The sequence below is a fragment of the Erithacus rubecula genome, assembly GCF_903797595.1.
Source record: "Erithacus rubecula genome assembly, chromosome: 1".
NCBI lineage: Eukaryota > Metazoa > Chordata > Aves > Passeriformes > Muscicapidae > Erithacus > Erithacus rubecula.
The window spans coordinates 46,876,901-46,901,875 of record NC_136658.1 but is presented as its reverse complement, the minus strand read 5'-3'; the positions used below and the strand labels follow the sequence as shown (position 1 = coordinate 46,901,875).

The 24,975-nt window shown below is 41.7% G+C and overlaps 1 protein-coding gene across 5 annotated transcripts in view; it reads left to right on the top strand.

The window, feature by feature from the left end:
* The first annotated feature begins 3,310 nt into the window (after positions 1-3,310).
* The window catches only part of CLYBL (citramalyl-CoA lyase), a 161,795-nt gene continuing 140,130 nt past the window's right edge, over positions 3,311-24,975 (top strand). For all 5 annotated transcript variants that reach the window (XM_079329836.1, XM_079329835.1, XM_079329834.1 and 2 more), the window contains exon 1: positions 3,311-3,381. In XM_079329836.1, coding sequence (XP_079185962.1) covers positions 3,329-3,381 — 53 coding nt within the window. In that variant the 5' untranslated portion in view covers positions 3,311-3,328. The remainder of the gene's footprint in view (positions 3,382-24,975) is intronic.

The window sequence follows — 24,975 nt, the reverse complement described above, 5'->3', positions numbered from 1 at the left end:
TAAAACACTTGGCGCTGCTGGGATATGACACGCACTGCAAGTCCATTGAAGATAAAGGTGCAATGAATAGACACTGGACAATTAGTGTTTCATCAAGAAAACGCTGGCTTATTTCTAGTGGTATAATAACACAATTTTGGGGGAAGTTCTCAGAATTTTTTGTTGCTTGAAAACACAATTTCTCCTTTGGCTCTCATCCTGCCGGAGGAGATGTGTAACATGAGGGAGTGCTGCGAGCTGTCTGGTGGCACAGGAGGCACCACAGGAGAGAGCTCCCTGGGTGATCTGTGGTCTCCAAGCCAGGAAGCAGCAAACACTTGGGCAGGTAGGAGTTCAGGCCCAAAGCAGCACATTCACCACAGGAGCTCTGTTACACTGCTGGCCAGCAAAAACGAGTGCCTGTCGGAAAGAGGCACGGGAGCCTCAGCGAGATTGGTGCCCACAGTTATTTGTTTCCCATTCTTGCACAATGAACTGAGGACATCCTTTTGTGTTCATACAAACACAAAAAGGAAGGCACAACATGCCTTGGCTGTTATGATGCTCATTTCTCTCTTGAAAATCAAAGTAAATGAGTGTCAAGAGGACACTGACATGCAATAGCTTCAGGCAGCAGCACAGCTCTTTTTTTCTACGGAGATTCCAATAAAAGAATTTGGTTTATTAAAAGTTCTACAGTACTGCAGTAGTACACTGCTTCTTTTTCCCTTTCTCACTCAAAAATACTTGTTTTAGTCACTATCATACGATTAAGAGATCATCATCAAATTAGAAAATGCTTGTAAAACAAGGACCACCACATATCCTACCAAAATATTTGGTTTTGTAGCAACCTTATTTGTTCAGTATCTCAGAAGATACTAGACCAAGTAACAAAAAAGATGTTTGAAATCCAGCAATTGAAAACATACTGTACATGAAATATGCACTGTGTTTGGTGTGATGCTTTATTGAGATAAGAGAAGAAAAACTGGTAGATAGTTATCTTTTTTTAGAATATTTTTACTGATCCATTATAGTTGCTAAATGATTTTCACCAGCACAGTCCATGAGTCATTTGACCTTCATAATTTATTTTCTATCTGAGAAATTGCAGGATCCCTCTCTCTGATTAATTTGTGTGCAGTTATCTCACATTGAACTGAAACATTTGTGCAGATGAGATATTGCAAGGAGATGCAAATCCCAAGAAGTACACCCACAGAAGTATCATAATTCTGATGACCAGCCCCAGATGAGCTAAGCAACCCTTTTCTGCACATATTCTTCATGTACACACAGCTCCAGGGGTCTTAGCCCCAACCATACTGATGCTATAGGACTCACATCCTCAAAACTATCTCATGCCTAGCTCTTGAGGATACCAGTGAGAATTAGGCTCATAAATAGCTTCTGAGCATCCTGGAAAATGTTACATTGGCTTAATCCAATTAAGTGAAAACTTAGCATCTTTAAAAGGCTTCCCATTTTAAAAGGATGAGACAGATGAACAGTATTTTTTCCAGAGTAAGGAAGGGAAAAGATGATAATGAAATTTAATTAATGTCCCTGTATTCCCATGATCATTTACAAGTCAAAGGGATGCAACAGGCCAGGATATTCCAGGTTTTCCAGTACTGGGTGATGCAAAACCTACACTCAACTACTAATGCTGAAGAAAGGTAATTTGGACTTCTGACAAAACCTGAAAGCTGCTTGTGTTAGCAGTGTCCTGCCTCCTCCTGATGTTGTTACACAAAATGCTGTTGCTGCAAGGAAGATTTTTCTCTTGTCTCTGGTAACCACTGACAGGACCTGAGAGAAAGGCATGAAGCTGTGTCAGGGGAGGTTTAGGTTGGATATTAGGAAAAGGTTTTTCACCCAGGGGCTGTTTGGGCACTGGAAAAGGCTCCCCAGGGTAGCCCTCCCTTCCCTTCCCCTCTCCTCTCCTCTCCTCCCCTCCCCTCCCCTCCCCTCCCCTCTCCCCTTTTCCCCACTGCAGGCCATCTTCATCAGCAAAAGTGGGGAAGGAGAGCATTTTGTACACCTGGGAGTCCTGGAGCTGGAAGGAGAAAAGACAAGAGATGTGCCAGGAAGGAAAATCTGTCCCTACAGAAATAACAGAGGAACAGGAGACAAGTCCAAGGTTCTCCTCCACCACCTCATGCAATATCACCTTTCGTGAGGAAGTTCCCCAAGGAGAGAAGACTGGGAGGAGGAGAGAGCAAAGGGAAGGAGGCATCAGTGACAGGAGGGAGAAGGAACAGTCTGCCACACACAGTTCACTGGACCTGTGCTGAGAAGGGTTAACGCTGTCACGCTGGTGATAGCGAAATGTTTGTTGCAGCAGTGTGTCACATCCAAGTGGCAGCACCCATGACTCGCACGCAAGATTACATCAGGGAGGGAAGCTGAGCACAGGTCACGTTCACGGTTCAGCACAGCCTCGCAAAACAGAGTATTTAATTTTTGCTAGGAGGGGAAACTCATGCTTTGCTGACACCACTTGCCCAATGGTGCTAAAGTGATGCTAACCCAGATTGGAAAATTTCCACACAGCTCTCTGACAAAGACAAACCAATTGTGTGCTGGGAAAAGAACATAGTTATATGGCAAAACTCAATGACCCTAGGAAAGAAAAAAGCCCTTCCATGAAGACTTGCAATGAATCTACGTGGATGTGAACCTCAGAATGAGGCCACTGTTTCAGGGTGTTTCATGATCTGTCTCCTGTTTTTATAAAAGCTGTTGCAATGGGGTGTCTTGGGGATCTCTCTCTCATGGCCAGGGCAACATATTCAGCAGTCTTGGGAGGACAGGAATGAGCGATGACAGTACAGAGAGGTGGCACGATCCAAGCTCATGTCCTTTGGAAACGAAGCTGAAATACTCACAATATTGGAGGAGCTTGCTGGGATTATGCTTTGTGGCTCTGGCACATTCCAGCATCAAAGAAAAATTATGTAATTCCAGCAAAGAAAATTATATGATATGCTCAGTCTAAGTTTGGAGTGATGGAAAATAGAATCAGACTCCACTATTTCCTTTTCCAGACCCTTTTCTTCTCAAGTTTGTTTCTTTCCCACCCCATCCACCGCTACTGGCTATATTATCTGTGGCCTTGTCTCGTTATCCTCTGACCGTTCCCACTCGCAGCCGCACCATCCCACCCACCCCACGCTCCGGAGCCGCCGCTGCAGCGGGAGCGCGCCAGCAATCCGCCCCGGCCGTGACGTCACACCGACCGCGCGGCGTGGGCGTGCCGCGGACGCCGCCCGCTTAGCCAATGGGAGCGCGGGGCGTGTCCCGGCGCAGCCAATGGGGACGCGGGGCGGGCGGCGGCGGCGCGATGGCGGCGGGGCAGTGCTGGCGGGCCGGGCTGCGCGCGGGGAGGCGGAGGCTGTGAGTGACGGGCCGCGCTGGGGCGGGGCGGGACCCCCGGCGCCGCCTCCGCCCCTGCCCGGGGAGCCGACCCCCGATCCCGCGTTACCGCGGGGGGCGGCCGGGCCGGGGCGGCGGGGCTGGCGCTCGGGCAGCGTGGGAAGGGAAGCCCAGTTCCTGCTCTGGTGGACGGTGTGCCTGCCCAGGGCAGGGGAGTTGGAATGAGATGGCCTTTTAGGTCCCTTCCGACTCAAACTGTTCCGTGATTCCTCCGGTTACCAGAACATGGCCCTTGCCCGGTTGTCCGCTTTGGTGCAGCTCCTGCTTGGAGAGTGACCTTGGGTTTTTCCCGACCTTGGGCCGAGCGGGCTCCCCAGAGCCAGCGTGCTCATTTCCCGCAGGGTAACCGGGGCCAAGGCAGGCTGGATCCACACCCTGGGCTTTCCCGTTGTTTGAAGAGTGTCCTGTGTTTCCTGCTCCATCGATGGCCCGGCATAAGAGGCGATGTGGGCGGAAGGGGGGCTGTCAGACGCCCCCTCAGCATCCCTGATCCTGGGCCTCGGGAGCCCTGTGGATCCTGGGGTGCGGGGTGCCCGTGCTCCTGTGGCGGCAGCGCTGCCTGGGGGAAGGTTATGTGGGCAACCTGTGCCCACTTGTCCAGGGCCCCAAATTACCTGGTGCTTTCCCACAGGGAGGTGAATAGCTGCCAGCAATAGCACAGATTTCGGGCGGGATGCTAGGAAAAGCTCTGCTTTCAGTAGAGGATCGCCGTAAGGTCAGGCTCCGAGTGACAAGCGCCAGGGAAGACAAAGGCTCCGTGGCACCTTCCTCCTGGAGATGTGTGTAGGTTGGATGTCTTTCCGCCTGTGTCTTCCCGGTGGGCAGAGTGACTTCTGCCAGACGGCTCTGTGCTCATTTAAAGCAGGTTTTCATCAGCACTGCTAGAAGGAAAACATTTTTTTTAGTATTGATACCAAGAAGGCAATCAAGTGTTAATTCATTTTAATATCAATATTTAAAGCTTTAAATTCTCGCGTTCTCTGCTGAGACCATGGTTCTGTAAATATTTCATAGCTGAGTGACAAAAGCCTGTGCGCTCTGTAAAACCGTAGCGTAGATGTTACTGTGATCATGCAATATTGATGCTGGTGTTCTTGGGGAACCTCAGGGACAGCTGGAGTGCTTTGTGCTGTGCTGGAGGTGCAGTGAAGAGCCAGTAAGTCCATGTCAGTCATTCCTGCCCAGAGTAACTCTCCTGCATGGCACCCAGGGTCATTTTTCCAGCCTACCTCCTTCAGTGTACTTTTACAGCCAGTTTCTGGAGAAGATGCATGCATGAACATGCCTTTTCCCCCCCTTGTTTTCACCCCCTTTCCCCCATATTAGTGCAGAGTCATAAATGCTATGCCTTGCTATTTCTGGTCATGAAGAATTTTGAATATTCATACTGTAGGGGGAAGAAGAAGTGTAAGGGCAGTTGGGTGCTGACATTTATGATATGTGTGCACAGCACCTGTTCAGGGCTGGGAGAGGGGGCTGCCTGCATGGCCGTGGTGAGGCTGCTGTCTTCCAGCTGTGGCTCAGAAGGGGCTTCCTTGGCTGGTGCTGCCATGGGTTGAGACCTGGCTGCAAATCACCACAACACTCTTGCATGACTCCCAGAAGACATGATGGCCTTCCTGTGGTGGGATTTGCCTGCTCCTTGTCATCAGTGCTGCTGTGGAGCCCAAGAGGCCACTGGGCAGGTGGAGACCACCGAATTTTGGGCATCCAAGCAGTCAGAGACCAGAGCAGGATGAGGCATGAGGACTCCTTGCACACCTTTGAGCTGGGCAGCCATGGGGCTGTGTTCACTTGGGAGAGAAAATTCAGGGATGACTTCAAATGTCAGCAATCAATGAAAATGTTGATTAGATTTAATTAGCATCTCCCTGGTCTTTAGCAGGAATTGGCAGGTGTCTGGACTGTGGTTCTTGTGCTCCACAGAGCTCTCTGCCCTGCTGTTGGGTTGGGACCCTAATTACAGAAGGTACCTCTGATTTGGTGTGGCTGCCTTTCCAGCTGTTGCCATCCTCTCTTCACGTGCATGCTGCTGCCCCTGGGAAGTGCCCAGAAAAGGTGGACCAAGTGTTTGTGTCATTATCAAGCAGGTACCCAGAGCAAGTTTTTCTTTTTTGCCATGTTCCAGAGCCTACTGAGCCCTCCCTGCCTGTGAAAGATTTTTGTATGGAAAAAAAGTTTGAAAAACCCCTTCTCCAGCTGGTTTTTAGTAACAAATGCATCAGTTTTTTCTGTTGTTCTCTCTTTGCTTGGTGATTATGCTGTAAGAGAAGAGCATTGCACATGTAAGCACGGTCGCCTGTTTGCCCTCAGCAAGCCAACCTGCCTCACCCATGTACGAGAGGGTTTTATTACATGTATTCATTTACATGGCATATTCCAGGCACATCCATACCCACATACCTGTGCTAAATCAGTTAAAGGCAGCATCCACATCTCAGTGGAGTGCTGCAGAGTGTGGAATATACAGTGTGGGCACACAGAGCCTGTTATGCCAAAGGTGCAGACACTGGCTTGCCTGCTAGGAACAAAGGAACCTGATGAGTACTAACCCTGTGTCAGATCTTCCTCAGAGTCTGGGCCTATGTAATTTAAAATTTCTAGCATTGGGAGTTTTTTCTTTCATCGTGAATTGCCATCTTCCCTCCCAGGAACCCACCACTCCTGTGTCTTGTGTTTCAGGCTCCAAGTCTGTCTGCTTGGTAAATTAGCAAAGATGTTGTTTTTCATGTATTGGACACTGGAGGGTGCTAATGCAATGAGAGCTGAAATTGTTCTAGCAAATTAAAGGGTTCCCCTTTGTTAGTTGTGAAATAGTTTTATTCTTTGTTGCAGTGTTTAAATGGAAAGACATGAATTGTGGTCCTTACCAGTAGCTGATCCTGTTCAGCATGTGTAGAGCTGTGACCAAGAATATCAATAAAGTGTTATGTCTGTGAGGGATTTCTTTCCTCAACCTCTGTCAAAAAAAATCACTCATTTTATGTTCTACACATTTTTAAGTGTGTCTTTTGAGATTATGGCCTCGGGGTGAAAATTATTTGAAAGTGTGACTTTCTAGTGATAAAAACACTTTATCTGGCAGAATTGTTGGGCCGTATGTGCGGAGTCTGCTTTTCTACAAGGTCACTTTGGTTCACCTAAACTAATATTATTGTGTTGCTAGTGAGGTGAGAACCTGATAGTAGTTCACATTGGAGAGGGAGGGGAACACCCTGAGCACTACTAATCAAGTCCCTGGCACTGTGATCCTGTCTCTGGGGATGGACCTGATGGATTCTGAGTCTACCTTGCAACCAGCATCACTGGGCTGGGTGTCAGGACACATGTAGGATGGGGCCTTCCATCAGCCATCACTGCTAGGCCAGGTGAAGCATGTCACAAAACTGAGCCTTAGCTCTGATGTTTCAAATTCACACAAACATTTTTGTCAGGTTAAAATTACATTGAGAAGTCTTACAGTGAAGGAGGTATTACCTGTTCGCTCTACTCCAGCTTTCTGCTCAACCAGATCTCTGTTCTCCTTTGCCCTAGGCAGAAAGACATAGGGCCCATATAAGGTCCCTGCTGTGCACTCTGGCAACTCCACAGTTGGCATTAAGGACTATGCAACTACTGCCCGAGCCAGTTTTCATCCTGGCAGCAGTAGAGGTATGATGATGGATAATTAATGCTAATGAGAAGCAGGGTGCAAAGCTGAGCGTGTCCAGCTAATCACCACTGGCACCTCAACTGCTCTGCTTAAAACTTGTGCTGTTCTGGACAGTTCTGTGTGGTCCTGTACCTGCCTTTGCAAACTCAATGTCCAGATGAAAGCCAGTATTTGTGAAGTGTGTGAGCAAACAGAACTGGGTACAGATACATCTTCCTTAGAAGCCTTTCTTGTTTGATATGCATGGCAAATGAGTTACTGCTCTGTCTCATTCATTTTGCAAATGAATTGGGCTGTCCTTTCCTGGAAAATGTTGTTATCTTGCTGTATTATATTGATCAGGTTTTATTCTCTCCCAGGTGTTGACGTTTGCTTACATATGGCTGGTTCCATTTTTATTTCTTTGTAGAATACACAGGTTTTTTTCTGAATTCCTTCTTGAACTGAAGATGTATATGAGTACTGGAGAAAGACCCTGTGCAAGAGGAAACCAGAATCTCCTGTTCTGATACCAGTGGGAGCCTGATGTCCATCTTGCAACCAGAAGCATGGTTTCTCGGCAGAGTTGCTTTGGTGTTTATCAGAAGCAGCAGAAACATACCCAGTTAAAAGTTTACACTTCTTTTGCCAAGAGTTTTAGTAGCTTACCAGTACAGGATTATAAAGGAGTGTGAGGAGAAAAGCTTTTAAAAATCATTGTAATAAGTATGGTACTGAAGACACTCTGCTTAAGAGTAGTCTAAGCACACAAATTAAGTCTAAGAGATCTGGTTGACAGTATTGGTCTGGTTCACTAGCTCTTAAAAGAAGACTGCTTCTTCCATTGCACCTCCATGCTTACGAGCAGAGAGCTTGTACACATCCTGGTGTCATTTGCAGAACCAATGTGCTAGCTGTGAAGCCAAAAGGATTTGAATTTGTGCCTTTTATGTAGATGGTGTCCTAACTTAGAGTGGGAGACCTTTCTCCAGGAGAGAAGGTTAATGGACCTTCCACCAAACCTGTGTGTGTGACTGTTTTGAGTTTAAACACTGCCAACTGATGGCATCTTGAGGTCCAATGCCACCCCTGCTTGGTAACCCCGAGTGGGAAAGGAGGATGTGTGCTCCCTTGGGGGGTGCTCAGTGCCTTCCATCGTTGAGCTTTCACAAACTGGTGCAGTATTTCTTGGCTACCCATAAAGGCTGGGTGAGTGGGGTCCCTGGAGTTTTCATACCTACTGGGGAGATGGGGCTGCTGTACTTGAAGTTTCTTGTTTCAAGAGCCATTCTGGCAGGTAAAAGCCCTTTGATTCTAAGAGCTTTGTAGAATTTCTGCTGATGAACCCCCATGTATCTCCTCCTCTTTCTCACACATCCCTGAGTTCTGAACCTCCTCGTTTGGAAAGGGGAAATACTCAATTTGCCTTTATTTTGTCAGCCAGGCAATGCATAGAGGTGTTTCTCCAGCCACTGCCCTTTTATGCACTTCCTTCTTCCGCCCCACAAGGCTGAGGAGCACAGCAGGTCTGCAGAACTTCGACTGCAAGTGGGTCTGGAGGTCAGCTTGTGGTTACTTAGCCCCAGAATGTTGAACAAGTCTCCTTCATATATTTTCCCTTATTTTCTGGTCGGACCTATATTTCCTTCTCAGATCTCCCTGTGCCCTTTAAATCTCCCGGCATCATTTGTGTAAAGAGGATTTGCCTGTTCCTGTGAAATGGACATCTCTGTGGCTGCTTGTCCTGCCTTCTCTAGCTCTTTGTGGACTGTCCAGTTGTCATTAGCTGCATGGCCAAACCCACCTTCCTCTCTGCCTTTTTAATTAAAAATGGTTGGCATCAGGGGCTCTGCAGCAATGAAAGGAGAACGATGAAACTTTGAGGAATTTGGGGCATAAAGTTGATCTCTAAATTTTAATGTACTCATTGCACTTTAACAGTTGATACATTTTATTATTGAGCATTCAGGTGACCTAATTTCCCTTAGTACTGTACATTTAGCTTTATACATCTGCACCTAATTTGTAAAAAAGGACTTAATGAGAAACTTCAAACAGTTTAAATGTCAATTACAAAGAAAGCGAGGTTTTAAAGTTCCAGTAATCTGTCCATACTGGTCATCGAAACATGATCCCAGGTGGACGTTAATTCAAGACAGATGGCATTCCAAAGGCACAATTACAAAGAGCTTATATATTTTCAACACTAACAAGCTGTCACGCTATGTTGTAGCTACACTTCCAGTACTGTATAAGCACAATTGCTGCTTTATCTGCTGTGGACTCGGTAATAAAAGGGTTTGATTCCCCCACTCTTGATACTGTCAGTGGGGTTTTTGTGGGGGTGAACAGGAGAGCAAGGTTAGTTAGTGTGAGTGTCTTTCATCCACTCAGCCTGTTGGGTCGGGGGATTGTGTTTGTTTCTGTGGGTTAAGTTAGTGAAATGCTCTTCAAGGAAGGAGTGGAAATATTGAATATGGGCATAACAAGACTAGCTTATCACAGCTATATTTCTATTTCCTGGCATTAATTAACATTAATTGCATTAATTAACTTCAGCCTTATCAACTGCTGGGCAATAACTGTGATGATTTGTTAAAACCCCCAACATCCTGGATGTTTTCAGTTAAAAAGTCATCTGAAAGACTTTGGAGTAATGCACATGTTACTTGGAAGACTGAAGTCCAAGGGATTAATAGTAGCTTGGCTTGTGTGGTGTAGATGGGCAGGAGCTTGGCTGCAGCCAGGCAGGAGTGCTACACCCTGGGAAAAGGGCAGTTGGAATTATTTTCAGATTTCTGAAAATATTCCTAGGCCCAAAGGCAGAGGTGGAAGAGCAAGGTCAAGGATGAAGCAAGGTCAAAGTAGGATTTCCATTAGACTGAAGCATCAACATGTGGAGTAGCTGATCTAGTGGTAGATGGCCCTGGCAGGGGGTTGGACTAGCTGAGTTTCAAAGGTCCCTTCCAACTCAAATCACTCTGTGTGGTAGATAGCAAGGTTTGTTGTAGGACAATGTTTGCTACCTAGTTAGTAGTTGAGGTGGGCAGTGGCCTGTGTAATTGAATGATGAAAGTTAATTTGGCATAATTTCCACTGACTTTTTGTTTCTTTCTTGAAATCAGGTCACTAAAAAGCAAGACTTGCATGTCTATGACTAGACGGTGTTTTAATAGGCTTTAAAAATTCTCTGCTGTTAGCAGCAAGATTAATAATGCTCCCCAGGAAGGTTTTTAAGCTCCTGTGGGCACATGTGTCCTCTAAGAGGTGCTGAGAATTAAGAGCTTATATTTCTGCTCGTGTATCTACCTTTCATTGGTAAGTGGAGAAGAAAGCAGAAAGGCTAAGATGTTCATCCTCAGAAGGCAGGAATTAAATGGTAAGCTTACACCCTTTAATTTTTGTTTTTCATTAATGAATGTTATAAATGTTTTATATTAAAAACATCTTACCTGGCTTCCATTTTTGAAGGAGTTGTAGGTGCTGTTTGAAATCTGCACTCACCAACAAGTGAGTTGGACTCCTGAGCCACACTTGAAACAAAATACCAATTTTGCCTGCAGTTTTACTAGGTTTCCTGGTTTATGCAGTGGCATTTGAATGGCCTCTAGTAATTGTTTTTAGCAGGAAAAAAATTCTAACAAAAATGAAAAACACAAATCAAAGCTCATTAACACAGTATTTGGCATGCCATGAATCGTTAAATCTTTATATAAATGCAGAAGTAATTTGTAACAAACAAAATCCTTTCTTTTTTTGGAAAGACTTTCTTTTGTTTTTTTGTTCATACTGCTAAGGTTCAGTATGTTTTCCAAACACTCTATATTATTACCAGAAGAAGGGCAGAACTAGTCAATGTTTCAATTAAATATTATCTAATCCTTGAGTGTCAGATATACTTAGTTATGATAAATGAAAAATAAATACTTAGATAGGGTCTTTTTAACCTAATTTTTTAACCTAAATTTGATGCTATTGTGTGGTGTTCTCAAGTGGTTTCCCCTTGGATTTTCCCAGTGCTTATCAGGGGAACATACTGAAGTCTTTTTATTTAGATCAAGCTTCACTTTGAGAGTAACTAATTGTTCAAGTCCAAGTGGGAAACTTTCTTGCACCTGGAAAATTAGGAAAGCAAAAGATGTCCACATCCTTTCCCTGGTGGTTCTTCACCTGCAAATTTGAACTGCAGCGGTAGTAAAAGTTTTGTGGACCTCATTTTATGTGAGATCATTAAGCGACAGGAGAATTTGGGACTAGCTGCCCTTCATAATTCAGGACACTGAAAGGTGCCATTTATAAGCTCAAAGTGCCTGCAGGAAGGCAAAACAGCCTTGTAAAACCCATGCTCCAAACCCTGAAAGAGAACCGGTTTGTACTGCTGGTAGCAGACTTGGAGCAGCAAAATTGCAAAGCTGGTGGGGTTTGGTTTTAAAAATGGAAAAACACCTGCCTTTAATATATCATGTAATAACTTGACTTTTCCCACTTCCTATGTTGATAACTCTCTTTTCTCAAAACATCCCAGGCAATGATCCCAGTAAAAACCTTAGCAGTTGCACTGCCCAGCTGTTGGGCTTACTGTCTTCCCTGTTACAGCCCACTGTTTTGCTGAGCTGTTAATTTGGCTATAAAATAAGTCTGTCCTGACGTTTTAATAATATTTTGCAACTGGTGACCTTTGCCCATGATATGGGCCAGGCATTTTGTAGGGAGACCTCCTGCCTCCTTATTGGTTGAGAAATAGTAGCAGCACGTACAACACTAGAAAGGGGGAGATATGGTGATATGCCATTGTTACAACTCTGAACAGGCAATGTAATCTGTAAAATTCACAATAAGCTGCAGCTTTATGCACTTAGAAAGCCTGAAAGGCAGCCCAAGGAAACACTGAGCCCAGTGATTTTTCCCAGAGCAGGTACTGCTTTCCTTACCTGCTCCCCTGTTAATCCTCAGGTAAGAGCTGGAGCTGTTTTTTCAAAGTTTATGACCAAAATGTAGCAATTGCTGCCTGAGACATCTGTATCTGTAATCTTAAATGGCTGGGGCTGAACTCTTCCAGTAAGGCCAGAATAAGCCAACTATTGATGTCCACATTAATATCCTGTGACTGAAGTTACCTGGGTGCCCATTTGCACTATCAGAGCCTAAATGCCAGTGGAGGTAAGAGCTGACTGCACATCAAGTCTGCCTGCAGCATCTTTGCTTTGTTCATCTGGATTAGTTCCACACCTGCCTGCTTATGCACACTTATTGCATCAGCACCTGGCTGTGCAGTGTGATATCCAGCCTGTCATCCCTCCTCACATGGATCACTCAGTGGAATGGCTGTGCTTTGGAAGCACATCAGTATTATTCCATTTTCTGACGCTGCTTTTGTTGCCTGGATTGACGTGCTCAGGGCCCCAGACACTGCACTGAGCTCATTGTGACCCCAGGCCTTTGCAGAGCCTGCAGGACTCAAACCTTTATATTCACTATTAAAAGGCAGTTATGTGACTGTTTATGTTAGAGCCAGGTGCTTTGTTGCCTGTGGACATGCTGTTACTGGACAAAATTTAGTATTTTTTAAATTTATGATCCAAATGTGGTGAATATACTTACCTGATGACCTTGCTCTGTGTAAATGGCTCTGCTGTCTTCAGCCACAACTCAGATTTCTGTGGGGAACACGAGTCAGGTTTTTCAGGCTCTCTGTAGGGATGTGCCCATGACAGCATTCCTGTTATTTCTCTATTTCCTTTGTGAAGGACATAAGGTTTCTAGATGGCATGTCATTAATGTATTTTTTAATGACACTTCTGGGGAATTTATTGTTCAAGTCCTCTAACTTGTAGTACATTTCTGAGTTCTGCAGGTTTCTTTATTTAGGCTTTGTATATGAATGCATGTTTTGTGGGCTTATTTCCTTAACCATTCACTTGTTTTGTTAAATCTCTAGTGATACTAAAGCACTGGAGTTGCTTTGGGTCAGCACCAAACAGTGACTTTGGCATACTGGAAGTATAAAATCTGTTTTCTTACCAACTTTTTATTTAATTTTTTTTTTTTTTTGAGAACTCGATATATATGAAAACCATTTAACAGTTGGCATTTTTTTACTTTCCTGTTAAACTAAGCTACTGAGGAAATCTTCCTACTGCTACATGCTGCAATATGTCAGAAACACCGTTATGTTACAGTTGCATCATTATCTAAAGGAAAAATTGAGTGTGGGTTTGAAGTCGACAAGTGATGAAAGTAGCCCTGAGGTTGTCAATTAGAAAGCTAAGGCCTGGAACTGATAAGTTAATGGCCAGTCCCCTTCACACTCCCTGGCTTTGCTGCCTGCTCCCACTTCACCCTGCAGCAGCTTTACTGTTTGGAACAGAAATAAAAAACTGCCATTACTTTGTGTCCCAAAATTTATCTCACTGAAGCTGTTCACTTAAAGGCTTGGCTGATTGTGTTCCTAGCATGAACAAATAGTTAAATGAGGACAAATGAGATATAGCAGATAGAAAATACAAACTCAACATAATCCCTCTCTCTTTTTTTACATTAGTTTGTTTATTTTTGTTTAAATGTTGAACTGTTAACATGTTTTTTTCAGACCGTCCTCCTGCAGTATACACATCAAATTTAGCAGCAGTGCATAATTTTAACTTCTACCGTATGTTTGTTTGCAGGTTTTAAAACCTGAAACTTAATGGCAGCCAGTTGGAACCCATGTGTGCCTGCTAAAGGCAGAGAGCAACATGTGTGGTTTTTTGTGAAGGGAAATACTAGTTACCAAAGTTTATGATATAATGTAATACAATACAAAGTGTTTCTATTTTGTTTGGGCAGGAGGGAGCTAATGCATTGCCATTTCTCCTGAGGAACACCTGGGCTTAGATAAATAGATAAATCGTGTTAAACAACAAACAGGACTTACTCAGATTTTAATGATTCTTGGTGTGCTGTGTGGTGAAACAACAGTAACTTTATGAAAAGAGTAGTCTTAGAAGTTGATATAATTCAAACAGGCAGTGCACAAAACAAAACATGTAATTAATCTTCAGTTTTTGAAACTTCATGTACAGTGAAAGTTTTTAGAGCTTGTAAAAGTTTGCAGTTGCAATCCCTCTGCAGCCTGAGGTTCTTCTGTTATTGGCACTGCTTCAGTGGCAATGGAGAGCCACAATTTTTTTCCACATTGCCCTCTGTTAACCTGAAACACGTGAGTAATAATCATGACTTTGAGAAGGCAGTTTAATTTGTAAGGACATTCAAGTTTTTGACCTTTCTGGTGGTTTCACTGTAACCACCAAACATCTGTTGAATAATAAAAAAAAATTGTAGCTGCTACTTACCTGCCACAATCCAATGAAATGGGAACAGGGACTGCTGCTCTGGAGTCTGTCTCTCCTCCAATCAGATTTCAAACCATGGAGTAAATCTTTTTTTAGCCTAATTCACAGGAAAAGAGACATGACATTGTGTTAACTCAGTGTGGATGGTGTTTTCTCCTGATGGGCCAGCTCTGCACAGACCCACAGGGTTGAGCTTTTCTGTACTTCCCCACAGAAGCAGTGCAGAAGAGCTAATACATGATTTTCCAAAGGCACGTGTTCCTTCTGTGCCCTACTTTAACTTACTTTGAGATACATTTCACAGTACCCATAAATAATGAAAATATGCGATGACATTTTTAACTAGAGGCTTTGTTTTCTTACATGTTGTGATGCTGGTGTTTCTAGAGCTACAGGATAACCTCTTGTGGTGGCCTGCTGCAAGAGAGGTTATCTCAAGATGAAGAGCACTGTATCTGCTTTAGCCTGGCTGGTTCAGGTATCACATCTACCAGAAAGCATAATTCTGCAGTTTCCTCCTAAGATGAGCCTTCCCTTGGATTGCAGTTTTGTCTTTGCAGGAATCTTCTCTAGTTATTTTTTGAATGAAGTCCTGAAAGTTAATGCTGTTGGGTAAGAAAAGCTCCTGTCTTTCTGCCTTTTTCTTCTCTTACCCTCTTTCATACAATTTTAGTCACTCATCAGCCACCTACACGCTTTACCTTCTCTGCCAAACAGAACCTGAGCAGTTCTTCTTCCCCTTTTGAGTGCTTTCAAGCCCTGTTTTTCACATTCACCTGGCCAGGTAAATGTAGGAAAGAAATGAAAATTACTTACCAAAAAGTGGTGTGGCATTTCCTAACATTTCATCTCATTCCAGTAGAGAACCTTAAAACAGGGAAAGTCTTGCCTAGATTCAGTAATTTGGAATTAACTATACACCATGTCTTGTACACAACAATTAAAAAAAAAAAAAAAAAAGAGGAAAAGAAAAGAAAACACAGTGACACAGTGCTTGCATAAGGACACATTCAGGGTGTGAAAGTTGACTTGGCATTTCCAGATTTGTAATTTATAAGACAAAATTGAACTGCATTGTGATCTTTATGCCGTCACAATGGATTTTCTTTGAGTGTATCTGAAATTATACAGAGCTCAGTTAAGTCAACCTCATCTTTAATATCAGTATCATCATCTAAGACATATGCCATTGGCAGCCTGTCTTCCCACAGAAACTCAGCACTGGTGTTCCTGAATAAGATAAACCAGAAAATTAATATGGTCTCAGAGGGCTGCATTTCTTTGGGCATTTTTGCTTTGGGTATTATTTATCAGCTTCTTTGACTGCTTTTGCCTGGAAAATGGTACATTAACCTGAAAACATCACCACCAAATGGCAGAATCTAAGAAACAAAAATACAGACATAGTTTAGATTTGTTATTGTAATCTATGAGTGTATAAAATAACATTGATTATGCAATGGTAATGGCATAATTAAATGGTTTTGAACCTAAGCATAAACTTGCTGGGGCAAACCAGCTACAGTTTGGGCCTTTCAGGTATTGTAGACTGCAAATATGTTGGGAGGCCTTGGCTCCAGAGACAGGAATAAATACCCCTTGCCAGACTGATCTGTTGCAATGCCTGACAAGGTCTGCAGTGTGGAGAGTGGTGCTTGCAGGATGTCTTCACAACCATGAAGATAATTAGTTTAGGAAAGAAAAACATTGAAAATATTTAACACTTTCAATACTTCCAGATTTTTTTCAGACCACTGCTAAAAATTAGGTTCTGGCATCTTTGTATAAAGTACATGAGATGTAGGTCATGCTGCATTCTGCCACCAGTAATGGTAATGTTGGCACATTCTTCCATTAAAGGAAAAATTTCTAGAACTAAATGATAGGCAAGAGGGCTGAAGTCAGTGAGATGGCAACAACTTTGTGATCAAGAAATAAATCAGAAAAACAGTTTTCAAAGTTTATGCCGGGTGTACTTATTCTTAAAAATATGCTTATTAAAATTATAGCAAATCCTAAATTTACTGTAATCTGTTTAACTAATAATTCCTCACCCCAAACCAAAATAGAAACAGTGCTTCTAGGTTGTGGATTGAACCATTCAGCTGATGAAAGTCAAAATCTAAACCCTGGAAACCTGAAGTGTTTGAAGTACTGTGTTGGCTTTTGAGATCAACAGCCTCCTCTGCAAGTACCAAGAGAATATTTTCTTCAGTATATTCAATTAGCTCAGTTAAATGACTAATTTATTCAAAGTTGACCAATTGGGAGTTGAAAGAAGCAGAAAAGCTTGTTCTCTACCAATCTGTGAATAAAAGCTAATTATGAGAGGATTAGATTTGCTAATACTACAATATTGGAGGATATTATGACCAAATACAAGATTGGTGCTAATTCTAGCTAATACCAAGTTATTTTAATAGATCAATTTTTAAATCACATTTTTTTTACAAGTCTAGCCTCTCTTAGATAGTGCTATACAAGCAATAAACTGTCTTATTACCTTTTAAATTGCATTCCAGTTTTCATCCAAAGAAACACAAATCCTTAGTAAACACAAAGAGATCAACTAGTAAATAAGAATTGTGCCATACATGATTTTCTAATGAAAACAGTAAAATTAATCTCAAAAAATGTATAATGAGGTATAGAAAAGTTTAAATATATATCAGCAGAGCTACTCTGTCCTTCTGGCTTGCAATAAGGAGTGCCAAATTTAGTGTAAAAGCTATATTTAGTTACAAAGCAACATACTTTAGTGGTTGCAAACTGAGAATTAACCTTTCTCCAAGAAAATAACTAAACCTTTACATAGGAAAACAGGCTTCAAATTAATTATCTAACTCAAGGTTTCCCATTTGGTAGTTTAGTTTCGTTTTAAGAAAAATGTCTTGAAAGATTTAATCCTGCTGGAAGTCATTGATAACTGAAGTACCTACAAGTGAACATAAACATCACTGCAAACTTGACATAAGGATTCAGAAATTCAGCCAAGAAAGCAATGTCAAGATAATGTGAGGATACAATTTTTCAGTCCTGCCCATAAACATTTGGTACATGGGACACCCCACAATGAAATTTAATTACCTCTTCTGCTGCTAGGATCACGAGAAAAAACCTTGCTTCAGGCACCAGCAGAATGAGGCAGGGAGGACACGCCGGAGCGTCGCGGTCATCACGCCTTTGCAGCAGAGCCACTGCTGAGTCCCGCTGCCTTTGGTCCCTGGTGTCCCAAACGCTGGGATGGAGCCATTGTGGTTCCTCTCCATCTACTGGTCACGTTGGAAGCTGTTCCTCTAAATGCCAGTTCATAACCTGTCATCAAAACCACTGCTATCAGTTGCTGTTTAAAAATCATTTCAGCAATTCCCCACAAACAGAGTCCCCAGGCGGTGCTGAGTTTCTGACAGGTGGTCCTTGTCTAGCAACTTACTTGACAGTGTGGCTGGATGACTCTTCCTCACCTCTTAGCCAAGATGAATGAGTGGAGCAATAGAGACCACTCCTTGATGCAGTGCTGCCAGACCAAGAGGCAATCTCAGGGTGCTGCAGCACCCCATTTGTGCACCTGCTGGTGTGTGCCTGGGTAGCTTCTTTCTGTTTTTAAGCTGTCATGAACATGGGTTCCTCATCTCCAGCAGGTCCATAAGAAAGCTGTGTAACTTAGAAGTAGCACAGTAGCAAGTAGAAAAGGAAATTATGACTGGACATTTTGCTGGGTAGAATGGCCTGTTTCCCCCAGCTCTCCTTTTTCCCCAGGGTTATTTCCCAAGGAAATCTGTATGTGTACTGAGCCTTCAGGAGCCTCCTCCTGATCACTTTTGTTGTTGACAAGCCTGGGAGAGGATTTTCCTTAACTGGCCACCCAACCTGGTTCTCACTACTGCAGGCACAGCAATGTAACAATGATAGGTGTTTAAGGGATGAAAAACCCAGATGTTCATGTTTACATCCCCAAAACTATTAAGACTAACAGGCTACGGGTTCAATCCAGCTTCTGTTCTCCTCTGCAGTTTCCCTTACTGGGCTCTGGGACCCACAGCCCTGCTTGGGCAATCACTGTGACAGCCATGAGGCTTTACATCTTTACTGAACTGTAACCACCAGTGTAAAGGGCGCTGAGACAAAGGCTGTGTGTTACCTGCCCTGTGTGTCTGCCCAGGCTCCAGATTTTTAAATATGCCATTTGTTTGAAGCCCCTTTCAAGTGAAATCCAGATTTTGCTATCCTTCCTTCAAATACATCCACTGTGAAATTTAGCACAGTATTTAGGTTTCCCTGGACTGATTTTCAAGATAACTTGGACCTAGTTGTTTTTTTTTTTTTTCTGTGATGTTTCTAAAACTGGCAGAAGAAGAACTTTTTTTTAAGCCTGCATATGCTGCAATGAGTATTTTAAAATAAAGATTTTTTTTTTAAATCTGTAAGCATGTTTAATGCTTGTATAAGGTGCCAGATTTTAATTACAGTTGGCATTTATAAGTGTGGTGCTGGCAATGGCAACCATATTGCTGAAAAAAGGCATAAATTTTGACACTGGCAATATGGGAACCCAGCATATGAGACTGTAAACCTCATTGCTTCCTGTTTTAATATGCTGCTTTAAGGGAAGGGCTTTTAACGGTTAATATTTAACTAGAACATTTAGGGTTCGATATAAAGTTGTTCTAATTTCAAACTATTTAGTAATTTAGGTCCTATCAAAGATCAGCTTAGGTAATAACTTTCTATTAAATAGCCTTTAAAAAAGCATGTTTAAAGTAGGGAAAATAAGATGCTTCATTACAAGAAATGAGGTTGGCATCTACCAGGTTTTCCATTAAGTTCCAGGTCACAGACAAATAAAGGAAGTATGTTAGGAAAAAAAACCTTTTTAAAAATAATTAGGGAGATGTCTGTTTTGTTCACCAGATGGAAAATCAGTAGTTGTGGGTGGTCTGTGCTGGATGGGGCATCTCACAATTGGCAGAACTATGCCTTTAACTTTTAAAGTCCTGGGACAAAATGTGAAAGTAATTGACTATTCCGAATGCTCTCTCTCTGGATACCTAGCATGCTTTTAAAACCAAGATTTGGTGAGTTTCTGACTTTTTTTCCTACAAATGCTCAAGCTGCTGTGTCTGGTATTAGGCCACTTGGGTATATTTTTGGTAGCTGTTTAGTGTCTGTTGTGGCTGTTGTCTTTTGTCTTTAAGCCTGCATGTGCCTAGACCTGCCTGCAGACAGCTGAAATGCCACAGCTTTGCAATGAATTCTTCATTAACACAAGATTTTCATAATATTGTCAGTGTTTGCTGTGTTCAAGGTATATATAACTGTTGGTTAACATTATTTGTTTCTTTCCTCTAGTTCATTCATTTGAATCCTTAAAATTAAAATTTTAAGGATTTTAAATCTATCCACTTGCCAACATACTAAACAAAACAAAGTTGCAATCTTATTTTCTCAAACAGTAAAAAAATTCCTGGTTTAAAATAATTCAGGCATTTGCAAAAGTATTAAAAATCCATAGTATTTTTTTTTATGTGAATAAATAAGTCCAAATGTGCATGTGTGGATAGTATGGGTAAGATATGCATATTAAATACTGTCATTTATGAACATACTAGAATCTTCTTGGTGCAGTTTGTAACTTTGCTTGCTGTATCAGAACTCATACTTTATAATTTCAGATTATTTTGAGAAAACAGTATTTTGAATGTGGAAAATGGGTTAGAACATTGTTGTATTCACATTAAGAATAACAGATTTTATTATCTGCACTGCCATAAGAATGTATTCTGTTCAGGGGTGACCTCTCAAAGAATGAGACAGAACGCATTTATGTCACAGGAGGCAATTGCTTTATATTTACCTTACTTTACAGACAATTTTTTTGCAGTTATCTATATGAATGGTCACAGGGAATTGTATGTGTGTGTTATATCTATATTGTAGCTTGTGTTAAACCGATCCCCACACTTATTATGTAGAAGCATTCTTGAAGATAAGTGAGGCACTCAACTTAGTGCCTTCTTTGTAAAATCCCTTTTGCTATGCATGACATGTACTCTGTATTTTTTTCCTTGTAGTAAATTATAAAGCTTTTTTTCTTTCCATGAATCTCCTTCCAAGAAAACACACACAGCCTAATAACACTCGCCTTGAGGACTGTGCATTGCCTTCACTACAAAGCCGTGTTTTCACTGAAGAGATAATTATAATATGGTTTAATGTTCTTGTCAACCCTGAAACAAGTGTCCCTAAAGAATGCTATTCTGCTGGATGTCTTTTTGAAGAGAGCTGAATGTGGCTAAGAGAACATACACATAGCCACACACTTTTCTGATAAACCAGGACACATTTTTAATGCAATAAATGCTCTCTAAAAAGAATTATACGTTTTCTAAAGTACTAATTCAAAACTGCATCCACCATCAAATTCCACTGCTAAAAATACAGAACATTTTCTCGAATTTATTTATTTTACTTTATTCTCTCCCCATCCCCCATAATATTTATACACTTTAAATCCATATAAGAACATAACCTCACAATAATAATTTTAATATTTTTAACGTGCTTTGAGGCACAGCCTTCAGATGTGTAAAAAAGCCCGAACTGGAACACAAATGGTTCTTCCCAGGCAGCAAACACGCTTGGCTGTTAATGCGCTGTAATTTTCTGCTTTGGTTAGTAAAAACAGCAATTACTTATTTGTTCCGTATGCCCCCAGCACAGATGCTGCTCAGTCTGTCCATGCTGGAGCAGCACGCGGGCTGGTGCGCGGGGCAGCACTGATCCACTGCCACCAGCCCTGGACAATGGTGTGCTGGAGAGACTGGAGCTGGGCCTTGCTCTGACTGTCTGCCCTGCTGAAGGCACCAAGCTGACCTTGAGATATGCTGGACAGTCACACCAGTTAAGGCTGAAGTCTGGGTGAAGAAATCTTTAACATCGTTTTCGCTGTCTTGGCTTTTGTGGTGGGTTGGTGGTTGGGAGCAATGTCTGATGCTGCTAAGAACAACCTAGTCCAAAGCAAAAAGGCTTTGAGGGAAATGGAATCACAGAGTGGCTGAAGGCAATGCAAAATTCCCCCTTGGCTTCAGGCTGTCTGGGATTATCCCCTTGGATCTCAAAGACCAGTTAAAGGCTGACACACCACAAAAAGTACAAATGACCAATAGACCCCCAGAAATCAAAGAACAACACAATTCCCTCCCTCCTTGTATGACTTAATGTAGACACGAAATTGTGGGGCTCAGCACAATGCAACCTGCTGCTGAATCAGATGCCTGGGATCTTGAATTCAATACCTAATTATTTTTTAAAGCTACTGCAAAATGAGAAATATGAGAGAATATGTTAATTAATTGAAAGGCATTTCAGTAGGTATTTAATTAGAATGATCCTGGAAAGGTAGTACAAAAGAAACACAATCCCTGGCAAAGTGTATCATTTGAATCTTCATTGCAGTTATCTCATTATAAGCAATCAATTTGCTTGCTCTGAAGCCAACGGGATTTATTTTTTTTTTCTTTGAAGAGCAATTACAAAGTAAGGCCTTAAATTAATATTGTAAATAATCTCTCTAGAGAAACTTTTCACTGCAAAAATTTCCTCAACAAGCAAATGTTAAAATGTTTATGGTGCACAGTTTAAAAATATCCTTGAGATTTTTCCCCACAGGTTTATATGTTCAAGACAGAAAGAATAAGCAAGTATTTCCAGCAGAATTAACATTTTACCACCATGACAAGTATATTTTGGTTTCCCCACTGGTTTTCTTTCTTTTTTTGATGGAAGAAAAAAATAGCCGAAAAATATAAAACCTTAGCTGATGAATGCAGATGCAAAGCAGCACAAAAATGCAAAATGCCATTTTCCCATTGCCCCTTCTTTTCCTAGCTTTGAATTCATCACTGTATACACTACTTTCACAAGATATACTGTATTCACACCTAATCTTTTTTGTGCTAATTAGCACAACATTTTGTTAAGTCTTGGGTTTGGTTTTGTTCGGTTTTGTCTTTTTTCCTAAACTACCCCTTTTCTTTTTTGAAGAAAAATCTCATTGTGAGGTTAAATATCTGACAGAAACATAGTGGACTTTGCCAATAGGTGAATGTACATTAGTCTGGTAACTGTATTTCCTCTTTCTTTTTTTTTTTTTTTTTTTTTCAGACTGAATTTCAATTTATTTTAAATTTTGTTTTGTTTTGTTTTAGCTATGATGATGTCAGATATAAATCCACTGTCACATTAAATGCTGCTGCAGTCACAGCTAGGGCTTGATAATTTCTGTCCAACAGACAAGTGTTTTTGTTGCTGTGTGTCCTCACAAATTTCCCTCTCTGAGAATGACTGTGTGGAGGGATACTTCCCTCCAGCCTGTTTTGTGCAGTCCCCTCCCCACTGCCCAGAAGCACTCCTGCCAAGGCAATGTTCCTGCTCTGCTCTTAACATATCCTTAATATTCCACTCACCTTTTCCATGGGCCCTTGCAGATAAGGAACAATTAATCTCTAAATATTCTCAGTGTTTTATTTAAAGTAATCTAGATTTCCAGCACCTAATGTTTGGAAAGACACTTAACTTCCAGTTCACATCCAAATGTTGGTACAAAGAAAACAACTGCATGGAAGGCTGCATTGTTGAATGCTGATGACCATATCTGGCTTAAGTGTGTAAATACTCTCACTGACAACATTTGCTCTGGAAATTCCAATTGGTTGCATACTGTTGTTGTGAAATGTAAGCTGATTTACTGGGGTTTTTTTGCCTTCTAGAAGACTGGAGCAAAATTTTGCCAAAGCTTTCTTTTTTATATTATTAACATTGTTTTCTTTTATGATTCTGGCATTCTTTCAGCCTCTGTATCTCCTTGCACACAGCATTCTTAAAAGTGTGCTTTTATAAGGGGAGTTGGCAAAGTCTTGCAGCAGCTCAAAGCGGTTTTATTAAGGCTGGAGGGTAAAATATTCAGGAGTTAGAAAATGTCAAAATTAAGACAGCTGGTGCAGTTAAGTTCAGCCCCCTTATATATTTTCTTGATAGCACAGTCTTTTAAAATCAAGATCATGCATAGCTTTTCCACAGGACCCCTGCCTCAGCTAGTGAACAAGATGGACGATGCTGAGTTAATGAGCAGTTATTCAATATTTTGTTTTCTCCTAATTTTTCAATGTGTAGCCCTAGGCCTTATTTACTGCACACTATTGAAACCCTGCTGTGAAGACAGAATTGGTAATTTCCTTATGAGCTTTTCTATGGCACTTATTGCTATAAATATCTGAATGCTTAACAAACATTAATTAATTTATCTTCAGAAAACCCTCACAATAAAAAGGGCTGGTATTACTTCTGTTTTACAGATAGGGAGCTAAGGCATACAGACATGAGAGTCAGGAGTGTCCCATAAATTTGGGTGCTTCATTGTCAGCTTACAGTTAAGGAAATAGAGATCTCTCTTCACCTGCACTTTTTTACCTTTGAACATCCAAATAATTTTAATTCTGTGCCAAGTAGAAACTTCTAAAGAGACTCACAGACCATCACGGCATTTGACCTCATTACACTTGAGAAGAGGTGGAAATACCTTCTAAGTGAGCAGGGAATCATCTAAACCTAGGCAAGGGGAAGTACTGCAGAATACGATTCCTTAAATCACAGTCTTTTCATGGATTTAGTATCCTTACTGTGGCTTTCGGGAAAGTTGTTTCTTCTACTCAAGATTCAGAGGTTTTAGCCCTTTATATTAGAGTCACTTATCTAAATCCTGCCTCCAAAAGCAGTTTGGAATTTTACTTAATGGGGTAAGACCCTTCCAGAAGAGGACAGAAACAAAAATGTTGACAGGAATGTCCTCTTACTTTAGAAGTTGCTTAGTAATAAGGAGTAAAGGCATGAGTTAATTCTTATTTTTTTAGGTTATTCAAGCCTGTATTTTCAAAACATTGCTTTAACCAGTAATGGGTTAAACCATGACTTTCTAGATGAATAGGTGGAGGGATTCACTTGGTAGGGGGCAGACCCAGTTTCCATCCATACTCCAATTTGTTATCAAAGTAATTGGTATTAATCAAGTAAAAAAATATTACAGTAAAAAAGTAGCTCTTGGTTGAGTCTCATAAACTGTCCTCAAAGGTCAAGCATGGAGGAGGATCCATGCTTGTGGATCGTCCTCCTCAGATGCAGCAAATATGTAACTGCCTGCCAGCAAGCAGCTCTTCTGCAGTGTGTCTGCCAGGAAGGGCAAGACCTTAAAAAACCTTAAAATGAACACACAGACAAACAAATAAAAAGCCTCTCATGTTCCTACACACAATAATCTTCCTTATCAGTCATGATTAAGGTCTGTCCCATAGAACATCTCTGCAGGACTATATTATTGAAGAGAGTTTCATAAACTTTGTGCCTCGAGGGCTGAATTTGGATTACACAGAAAAGTCAAATTGGCTATTTCTTAACTTTCTGTTAGCTTACCTCACAGTCTTTGCAGAAGTGTTTTAGTGGGTTTTTTTGCAGATTGCTAAGAGGAGATTTTAGCCTGAAATGGTACTGGACCCCACATGTTTGTCAGCTCAGCTTCTGAGCTGGAGAGCACCAAGCTGT